Source organism: Sturnus vulgaris, chromosome 3 (assembly GCF_052056855.1).
Source record: "Sturnus vulgaris isolate bStuVul1 chromosome 3, bStuVul1.hap1, whole genome shotgun sequence".
Classification (NCBI taxonomy): domain Eukaryota; kingdom Metazoa; phylum Chordata; class Aves; order Passeriformes; family Sturnidae; genus Sturnus; species Sturnus vulgaris.
Window position 1 is genome coordinate 56,462,556 of NC_142245.1, and position 11,235 is coordinate 56,473,790.

General features: G+C 40.2%; 1 protein-coding gene across 5 annotated transcripts in view; it reads left to right on the forward strand.

The window, feature by feature from the left end:
• The window catches only part of IPCEF1 (interaction protein for cytohesin exchange factors 1), an 84,210-nt gene extending 74,256 nt beyond the window's left edge, over positions 1-9,954 (forward strand). For all 5 annotated transcript variants that reach the window (XM_088161709.1, XM_014886022.2, XM_088161711.1 and 2 more), the window contains one exon: positions 1,826-9,954. In XM_088161709.1, coding sequence (XP_088017835.1) covers positions 1,826-2,026 — 201 coding nt within the window. In that variant the 3' untranslated portion in view covers positions 2,027-9,954. The remainder of the gene's footprint in view (positions 1-1,825) is intronic.
• Positions 9,955-11,235: the final 1,281 nt, after the last annotated feature.

The window sequence follows — 11,235 nt, forward strand, 5'->3', positions numbered from 1 at the left end:
TTGGAAATTATCTACTGGAAATTTAAAAATCAGGAACTTTTTGCATCTGATTCATATGTACTCTGCTTAGATTAAAACCCTATTAGTTTGAGAAGTGATTTATGTAAGTCTCAATACAACTTTAATTTTAGACTTTTGACTCCACATATTTAGCAACAGATTAATGTTGCTGCCACAATATCTCATTAACAAAACATGCTGTGAATACTTTGGAAGAGAGGGAAACTATGTGTAAATACTTCAGTCTTAGTGAATATGGGAATGAGTTTTAGTGCTATGGGAGAAATTCCATGGTATGGCTTTTTGCTGCCAAGTTTGTCCAATAGAAACACTCCTCTCCCTTCCACCTCTCTATCTCCTTCTCTTCTTCTCTCTAAGCTAACTGTAATATCCCTGCATCAATGCCAGAAGTCTTCTTAAAAGGGCTGGCATTGGGTCTTGAGGGTAGGACGTGTGTAAAATACAGTTGAACAAGCTTTTGGGTTTACAAAGCAACGAAGGCATCACAGAGATTGGAGCAGTTGAAGGTTCATTAGGGTAGCAGTGGGATATGGATGTATAAACAGCTGATTGCTGCTATCAGAAGGTGAAATGAATGTGTGGGAGTACTTTCAAGGTGTTTTCAAGGCAGCCACCAGCACAGGGTGTCCTTGGGTGTGATGAATGGGTGGCAGCAGAAGATGGTTAGGATCATTCCAAGACTTTCACACTGGAAGGATGGAGGGATGGAGCCTGGCAAAAGGAGTCAAATTTTGTTAGTGCAGCATGGTGTTTCCATTAAGAAATGATACCTGCTAGCTTGGGCTTCTCTAACCTGTGGTCCATTGCATGGATAGGCAATATGGATTGGAAAAGCAAAGTGGTTTGTTATGCCACAGTGTGTGAGCACATCAAAGAACATCAGTGTGTAAGGAAGGTGTAATGAAGACAGAGCCAGTCTATTTTCAGTGGTGCCCAGTGACAAGACCAGAAGTGATGGGTTCAAACTGAAACAGAAGGTTTCCCCTGGATATCAAGAAACACTTTTTTGCTGTGAGGGTGACCAAGCACAGGTTGTCCGGGGAGGCTGTTGAGTCTCTATCCTTGGAGATATTCAAGAGTTATCTGCACACAGTCCTAGGCAGCCTGCAGCAGGGGGCTCTGTTTGAGGCGAGTTTTGGACCAAATGACTTCCAGAGGTCCCTTCCAAGCTCAACCATCAACTGTAGTTCTGTGACATAAAGTGTCTCAGTGTCCCTGCATCAGTCACCGCTCACATCTTACAAGTGAACCTGGGTGCCTGCAATATATGTTCTGAGCTTGTCTTGCCTGAAAGTAGATACCAGATTTATTAGCAGTAGCTGGTGGTAGATGGCAGCCACATGTACTGTAGCCACTCTACTGCTAGTGCACAAATTATATACAAAGTTATGTTCAGTCCAGCTCTCAGAGAAGAGACTTTTATTACATGGAATAAGTGTTTTTTGAGAAAGTTATAACTGCTGTGAATTACAGAAATAAATGTTGTTGTGTCTTGTTTCATGCAAGTACTGTCTTGTTGAGAGACAGCATAACAATATGTAATTTTCACATGAATCTTCTCTCATCAAGTTTTGTTAAGAAGCCTATAAAAAATCTAGATGAAATCAAAACTTGCCTTTAACTGGTAAGAATTTTTACTGTAGACATAACTTTTATGACCTATGCTCTAAAAATGGGAACAAGCTGCCAGGAGGATGGGTAATTGGCCATCTCCTTGTGACAGGAGTCTAATGTTCCCAGAGTTTTTGTTAGGGACGATTGTCTTGACATTTTCTATGGAAGTAACCACTTGTTCTCTTCCTAGTGTAAGGAACATGACCTGGCCACAATTAACCAGTTGCTAGAGGACCCAAAGTTGACAGCGGTGAAGTACAGAGAGTGGAGGAGCACAAACATCATGCTGGTCCAGGATATTTATCAGCAGCAGGAGGTCCAGGACATGTCCACAGAGAATAGTGAGGACCAAGAGATGACTTCACAACCAATCACTGAAAGTGCTATTTGATCAATGGCTCATGGCAAGACGTGTCCATGGCTCTTCATGTACAAGCAATTTAAGCTGCTGAATCTTGAGGTTTGTTTTTCGCAAGTGTGCTTCAAAGGGAAAACAACCCCTTCTCCACAGTTTTGAATGGTCTTGCAGAACTCGTTTATTGTCAAAGGGGCAAGTTCCCCCAACTTGCCCAAGTTCCCCCCCAAAAATGCCTAAACGTGGCCTGCAGACATAAGAAGACTATTTAACAAAGCAGCAAAGAAATGTTTTTCAGTTTTTGGAGAAGAAAATTATACATGTCCAGCTCCTGGAGGACACAGAACTATGTAATATGTCCTGTATAAATATGAGATCCTTGGGATTGTCTTAACCATACAACTTACTTTGAAATGAAGCTAAACTGATACCAACAGGATATAGTCTGCTCTACCTTTTTACCTGATGTATACATTTTCATCTCTGTACCCATTTACTTTCACCACTCTACCACTTTAAGCTGTGACAAATGGAAGATTAATTATGCATGAATTGATACTGTAGACAGCTGCCAGGCACCCAGTTTGGGCTCTGCCTGATGTTTTATGAGCTTCAGATTTATTTATGGTCCAGACCAAGAAGGTACTGTCTTTCTACATGAAGAAGAGGTCTCTCAGTTTTTGCTAACATGTAATTTACTCTTCGGTGAGACAAGTTTCAACTTTTCTTATGGACTTGGCATAATTCCTTGGAAGATTATGTTCTTTCTTATTTTTGACAAGTGGGAGTATATAAGGTACAAGTTCATCCCGAAGTCCAATTTAAGGAATCATAATCACAAGCCAGAAGCTAAATACCTAAACTCCTAATGTGGACCTGGAAGTGTAAAACAAAGCTTCAAGTATTTTTGTAAATATATGTAATTTTATGGCTTATATAAATGTGATTATGTACTGTATAGATGTTTTATTTATATATTTATATATGCTGAATTTCCTAATATAAATAGGCACATGTGGACCAAGCCCACCCAGCTGTGACTGCTTACAGATTGACTTGAAATGCCTCTTTATTTTGTGTTCCCCCATTGCAGATCACAGGAATGGCTCTACAGCTGAGACTACCCTGAGACATCTGCTGTGACTCTTTCTTCTGCTTTTCTAGCTTTGAGTTTTAGATGAAGAAAATCTGTACAACTTAGGGCCTGAAAAAAATTTACTAGAAAGTTTCAAGATTTCCCTTTGGTCAGAAAAAATAAGAGGTTTTGCTGCAGGATCAGGATTTTTTGGCTTCATTCTCCTCTGTACAAGGTTTTGGGCTTTTGTCTTCTCTTCTGCAGTGTAAGGAATTTTGCAGAGTGCTGAATTTTGAAAAGCAAGAATTAGTCCACCATTCCCAAATTAATGCCACTACAGGAACTATGAGAATCTGCACTTTTGTTGCTATTTCGTGAAGATATTCTTTGCCATTAGTTTTCAATACAGTTTATCCTTAAACCAAATACTGTCTAGAGATGCAGCCATATTCTGTCTTTATACATTTTATGTTTTATCATAGTTTGATTGAGAAAACAAAAGATAATGATGTTAGTGGGAATATATGAAATCTTTTCCACCTCTGTAGTGATTAGTTTGACTGCTTATATTGCATTTTTAATACTCAGAAGCTTTTCTTTTTAAATAGAGGCAAGGAAATAGATGAAAATGACTAAATGAGGAAGCAGACACAAAACCCTGGATGGTTAAAAAGCTATTCTTTTCAGGAAATCATCATATGAGTGGTGATTTCATCACTTCACTAATTCTAACTAGAAGTTAAGCAAGCTTAATACCTGGTGTGATTTGGTTTGGCGTAATTGCGTCTTAAAAATTGAGCCCATTTTTAGGTTGCTTTTTTTGTTCTTCTTTTTGGTTTTGGGGTTTTTTCGTAATTCTTCCACCATTCCCGTTGAAATGCTGTCAATTCACTGCTGAGAGCACCCTGAAAATTAGGAGTGTAGGGATTAATCTGCTTGGTCCATTTCATTTTTAACTACCTGGTGCTAAGTAATTGATAAGTACTGGAGGCCAAACTGCACATACATTTTCTATCACACATGTGAATTTCTCACAAAACAAAGCATGTAAACACCATTTTCCTTCAAAAGCATCTTCACTTAGACCTTGAAAAGAAGCACAAGGTTAAATGGCCTGTTGAGCTGGGCCAGGCAAGTCAGTGCCTTGCAGTTCTGAGCAAAGTCCGAGTCAACTCCATTTGCTGAGGTAGATTTGGAGTGTACAAAGAAAAGCCTATGTGGCCTGTACATACTGTGTTGGCTCTTTTCACTGTGCACTTGTATAAGCACATACAAAACACCTTTTCCAAAACTGGAGACAAAGAGATGCCCTTGGACTGCCCAGACTCTACTATTGGTTCTGACAGATTACATAGCCTAAAATTGCTTTTAAATTACTCCCTTTCAGATGGTCAGTAGATACTTATTGTTGAACTACTGAGGTTTTGGAGCCCTGCTGAAAATGGGCTCTATCACTGCTTGGAAAAGAACAGAAAATTCTTGAATGGGGTTACTGTAATCTCAGTTATAATTTTAAAAATTTCTTTGTTCAGGAAAACAAATATATGGGTTTTAGGCAAGTGCTGTGCAAGAAATCTAACTCCACTCTCTCCAGCTATAATTTAGACTCAAAATAATAGAAAGCGTGGAAAATGCAAAGTGAAAATTGCAGAGGATTAATTTTCTGGCATTGCTAATTACCATGACAGTTTTTGCCTGGGTTTATCAGCAGCGTGAAAGCCGTAATTGGAGATAGAATTACGCACAAGCTAACAGCTACGACGGGGAGCCACCTCAGCAGGAGAAATTTGGACAAGTCTGTGCTCTGCTCAGTGATGCTTGGAGTAACTGGTATTTCTTGGTCTGGATTTGGAAGACCTGCACTATTGACTCATAGCATAGGGAGCTGTGCATCCCTTGTGTGTGAATGTCAAGAAATCTTTAACCATCTGCCTCAAGGAGCATGTTTCATATACTTTTTTGGGAGAAAGTACGTGTGTGTGGATATGTGCACATGCAAAATTTTTCCTCTGTCAGTAAAGCAGTTCGTGCAGAAAGCCCAGCAATGGAGATTTTTAGAATTCCTGGTAAAAATATCTAATTTCAACTGTTTCTGCAGCTTTTCTGGAAATCGAATCTCTCTGTTCTGGTGGTGTACATCTCATGAGATACCAGAATGAGGTGGGGTCACATTTCCTTTCCTATGATGGAAGAGATTTCATGTGAGGATTGTGAATCATTTTTACATTTAGCTCTGATGATTCAATCAATACTAGGGTTTCACCTTGTCATGGTTTTAAGTGCAGCTGGAGATGAAACACCATGCAACTGCTTGCTCACCCCCCTCTCTTTTCCTTCCCCATCCCTGTGTAATGAGGAGCAGAATTGAAGGAAAACTTGTATGCTGAGACAAGAATGGTTTTATAATTTAAAATAAAGTAAAATACAGTAACAATAATGGTAAATAATGATAATGATAATAAAAAGGAAAGAAACCCAAACAAGTGATGAACAATGCAATTGCTCACCATCCACTGACCTGTCAGATCCCTCTTCCCGAACCCATATCAGCCCCCACTTCCAGGTTTATATAGCTGGCATGATGTTCTGTAGTGTGGAATGTCCCTTTGGTCAGTTTGAGTCACCTGTCCCAGCTATGCTCCCTGCCAGTTTGGGTTTTTGTGCATTTCCTCACTGGCAGAGCTCGAGATAAGGAAAAATATCCTTAACTTAGGATAAACACAACTTAGCAAAAAACCAAAACATCAGTGTGTTATCAATATCATTCTCATTCTGAATCCAAAATACAGCACTGTAACAGCTACTGAAGAAGAAATTAACTCTACCCTAACTGGTACCAGGAATAAACAGGAATAAATAATGTACTACTTCTCTTTTTTTGCAAATAATTAGGATTTTGGAGGAAACCATCATATTGAGAGAAAAGGATGGTTTGGGACAGTCAAGGAGGAAGGGGAAGAAAAAACATGGTATTTGATTTAAAACACTGTGGAAATTCAGAATTTAAAATGATTTCTAACTTGGACAAATTATGGGTATGTTATGTCTATTGTGTGAGCCTGTAAGCTTACATGTTTATTACCGATTTAATTTGAAAACTTGTATTTTTAAACTCTTCAAGTAACAAAGGAGCCCATGTAAGCATACTTTTATGAGGGGAACTCCATGTACTGTGATTGGGTTTTGGACTTGGGGCTTTTTTTTACTCTTTTACCTGTTTAGTTGTACAAAAGTAACTAATTGTAACTAACTGAGGACCTGACTTTACTCCGTTTATATGAGACATGTCTTTCTGCTAACAGGAAGCCAAAGTGATTTTCTTACAGCAGTAGAGCCAAAGTGGAATTTCCTGTTTTGTGTGGAGCATTTCAAAGCAGCAGACATTTTAAGATGTCAGTGAGCATTTCCTTGATGCTTGAAGATTTATCCCGTTTTGATTTGCTTCAAGCTGCAACATTATTGCATTTTTAAAAAACTGCCTTCATTTTGAACTGAAACAAAATTTGAGGTGAAAAAAGGAAAATAGAAAAAGCTCAAATCTAAGATCATGCTGAAATTCACATCTCTGCATAGGGTAGTAGGAGCTGAGCTTGCCAAAAGCTAAGAATTTCAGCATTGAAAAAAGATTGTAAGGTGTTGAAAAGAGTACTACATTCCTTGAAATTTGCTGTGGGAGAAGTTCCAAGACCTGTCTGCTCTGGAAAAATTAATATTTTCCTAATTTATTTCCTCCTGATAAAAATCCAAAGGGAGTGGTTTATAAGATGGCAGCAAGTTAAAGATGAAATATGCATGTAATTCATTGATAGCTCAACAGCCTTGATGTATGATCTGGAAATGGCTGACCTTAGATTACTCAGCCTGTAAAACAGAAAATCTGTTTCTTTGGGAAAGCATTGTAGCTACCAGTGTCTGTACCCCATCTGGTCCACATGAGGTCCATTTTGAAGATGTAGGTGAATGACCTTTCTATAGGGCAAATAGTTTGTGTCATCATACCATAGTTTAGGAACCACTCTCTGTGTCCTAGATGCCTTAGGACCTGCCCAAATTTTTCTGCCTCTTGAAGTTGCTTAGGGCAGTTTTATCTTCTCCCAGCTAAAAATAAAAAGAAGATATAAAAACACATCCCCCACTCCCACATGAAGAAAAACTAGCACTAGTCTAGCAGAGATTAATATAAGTCACCTTATTTATGAGTGTTTAGCAAAATAACTCACCTGGTGAAAAGCCATTTGTGCATACAAATAGCAGCACCCTTGTACTTTCAGTGCTGAGGACTGGCCCAAAGGAAGAGTGAGTGTGTCTATCCCACTGTGCTCTGTGCAGAGAGGAAAGGTCATGCACACAGGAATATTTGCAAGGGCTTCTATCAGGCAGTGGCAAGGCCTGCAGCACCATGAAATTATGTGGAATCCCAATTCGGTGTTTTATCTGCTGAGCCTTTTTCCCCTTCACTGATTTAAAACTCACAGCACAATGTTGGCGCTCAGCGCTGCCTTTTTACTGCTTGTTGCCTACACGTGTGAATTGATTTCCATGGAATGATACATACATCTTGCAGAACGAGGGCCTTATGTTTGCACTTGTCAATTAAACACTGAAATGAGAGAATATTTTGCTCAGCCTTTTTTTTCCTTTTTATTTTCACTGCAGACTTTTCAGTTTACTGCTATAAAATAAAATAAATTTTTGCTGGTTCTTTAAACAAGACATTTCCCTGTGGGATTAATATTATTATTAAATTGTATAATCTGGAACCAGGAAGAGTAAATGAATGGTTTGACTGAGGAATGCCCTCTACTAGTTCACAATGTGATATTTGAAACTGCTTTTAAATTAATTAACTCTATTTAATTGGCTATTGTAGGCATCCTTTAGGAAAATTAGTCTCTTCTGACAGGTATGGAATATTACTAGATTTTTTTAGGGTCACAGAGCAGTCTATTTCAATTAAAAGAAGATAGGTATTTTTGTCAAAAGGATTTCAGTTTAGCTGGATAGCCTAGCCAGGTGAAGGTATGTTTCCTAGGAAATGTGATTGTCCTAAGGGCTCAGCTTAAAAAAGAATATCCCTGTCTTTGGTCATCTCTCTTTCCCCAACCTCCTACATGTTCCCACTGCTTGCCTTGGGCTAATCAGATCATCGTTTGGAACCTCTGTCAGCTCAGCCAAGTCAGGCAGCAGGGAACAGACACAGCAAGCTGGATACTCATCTACAGTGATGATAACTAAAATCGCCTTGTGGAGAGGTTCAGTGCCCCTCAGAAGGGATGCAGCTGGATACCGCAGGCAGAAGCAGAAGGAAGAAGAACTGAATAAGTGGGAGGGAAGAGGGGGACTTTTTCCTTTCAGAAGTAGAGCAGTAGCTTGGCTCAGGTTCCCACAGAGTTATACCTTTGCTTCCACCAAGCAATGGTTTCTCTTTTTTCCCCCTGCTAGACAGGGAGTCATGAAGAAAACCTGAGCAAACAGTTTTCGTGTGATCTCAGCCTGTGCTCTTGCTTTCAGGGCCTAATGCACAGCCAAACATTTGGTTTCTGGGCCTGAAAACAAGATTCTACAAAAAAGCATCCAGTGATATCTTTCTTTAGGATCCTTCCTGGCATGCTTGCTGTGGGAATGCTGACAGGAAAGGCAGTGAGGCACCATATGTCTACCCTTCTGCCTGCTGCAACACCTCACCTCACCTCAGTGCCTTGGGCTGCCTCTTGTTTGGCTCTTGCTTTTGCTTTACACCCTCTTGTGGTGGTACAAAACATAAGCTGTTCCAACGGTTATAAAGATATCATTGAATTGCTCATTATGATTAGGACATTTGTCTTTTGTCTGCTTAAGAAAACCTGTTGGACTTCATAGGGCTTGCTTCCTGTGAGCTTGGGATGAGCATGATCACTGGCAACACAGAGGGCAAAGGCTCTGTCCCTGGCATCTGACCCTATTTTGTCACTGCTTATTTTGGAATGGCTCAGTCATCATTCTTATTATTATTGTGGCTTTTTCTTATTGCTGGAAGAAAGTGCCTGCTGTCAGTGAGAAAGTTCTTGTATTATCTTCCTGTTCTCAAGAAATAACCTCACTGTCACTAGGGAATGTTTCAAATTGTCTAACAGAAGCCTTGGCAGTACATGGGATGCAGCGCACAGTGAGAAACTGCTCTGTTATTTTGATGGGGAAACCGTATCTTTCCCCTTTCCTCTTCTTGGCAAAGTGCTTTCAGTCTTGGGCAGACAAACAAGTTCTTGTACCGCCGGTGGGAAAACAGCTTCTGCAAACGGATCTCAGCATGCTCCTGAAGGAGAAAACTGATCCCTCAGCACAGCCTGCTGGCTGCTGGTAGCACAAGCAAGGGAGGAAATCACAGGTTTGTATGTGAGAGGGAAAAGCAAAAATAAGTAGGTTTGCTGCAGGATCATGGTTTTTTTGCTTCATTATCCTCCGTACAAGGTATTGGGGTTTTGCCTTCCCCTCTTCTGCATGTGTACGTTTGTGATGGTCTCAGCCCACATTTGAGGAAGTTTTGCAGAGAAGTGACAGCACTGACAGCAGGTGTAAAATGGAGATGCTGTCTGGGGGACACACTTTCTCCAGACATGAAAGAGAAGCAGTAAAATGAAACCAATGTCAGCCTGGAGATAAAGATGCTCTGTGAAGAAGAGCAAGTGAACACCTGAGCAGCAAAGACAGACACAAAGGAAAAAGAGATGGTAAATTAGGAGGTGTGGGAAAGGGGTAATTATTGTCTGATGAAAAATAGATGGCGTGAGATTAGTGGAACACTTCATTTGGCCATACAGTGGATGGGGAGGATTTTTTAATGTCTGGTTATTTCATATCCATGTATCTCATCCAGAAATTTATTAAAGCTGTTTTGCAGAGCACCCTAAAAGTTAAGTGTTCAGATGTCAGAGATTGTTTTGTGGAAATGCACTTAAGGAACATGGTGTGTTTCTGTCCCCTGTGAAATGTTCTGTGCATGCCTGGTGAAACCCCAAAGCCACTCTCACGGTGTGTCACAAGAAAATAGCTGAAAAGTCAGAGGCATTTCCAATGTCCTCAGCCCTTGCAATGGCAGCCATGTCCTGGTAATTGACAGGCCTGCCTGTGATCTTGCACTCCTGTTACTGAAGTAGAATCTTGACTTCTAAGGTGCATTTTCCTAAATATTTTTTTTTTACAGACAGTAAATTCAGTTCACTTTGGCTAGCACTTAAGTTCATATGTTACAGCAGCTATGAAGATGACTCTGATAGTGGTGTCATTTGCTGTGAAATTTGGAAATTTTGCTCTACAAATGTCAGAGGAGCTCCAAATCAGATCTCATACTGTTGTAAAACACACATATCAACTTCCCAGACAGATGTGATATTTTATCATGAGCATAATTTGTTTTCTCTGAAACAATTTATTCTATTCATCTTGCTGTTGATGACATGAGGCAATTTAGGCGGTTGTGTTGTTTCTGAAATGTGTTTTCTAACACAAGAAAAAGAATGATTTAAAGTGCTGGTGCTATGTGGAAGAAGCAGATCAGAGCCTCAGGACTGAGGCAGCAAACAAAGCTCAGAACTTTGGAGGCAGTGACACAAATGATATCTTCAAAAGAGGATGTGGGAATTTCACTAATTAAAGAGAGAAAGGAAGCCTATCCTATAAGGAATCAGAGAAATGATGAAGGCAGAGTTTTTGTGACAGCACTGTTCATACAGAAAATCAGTGTGTGAGGTAAACCCTGGGAATAAAGTTCAGATGCAGGAAGGGATGAATTGGTTTAGGAGCATGGCTGCTCTGGAGGATTGTAGGGTGACTTTGTTGGGCCACAGCCCAGGTAGGACTGGACAGCACATCAGCTGACATCTGGAACTAGCTTAATGACACATGAGAAGAGGATCCCATGGAGAGAAAAAACAGGATGCAAAACTGCCTTACTTCCCAAGTTACATTTTTTTCATAGACACTACCTGGCAAGGTGAGTAGAGCATCCAGACATAGTAAACCATATCTTGGTGTCAAGACAGGAGGGAAAGGTGACACGAGGGAAACTACAGTAGGTTCAGTTCCCAAAGGCATGTTTGTACATAATAGGCAGCTGCAATAGGTCATCACCGTGGGCCTGAACTTTGGAGTGTGGCCTGACCATGATGCCACTTTTGGCAATGCTCACAATTCA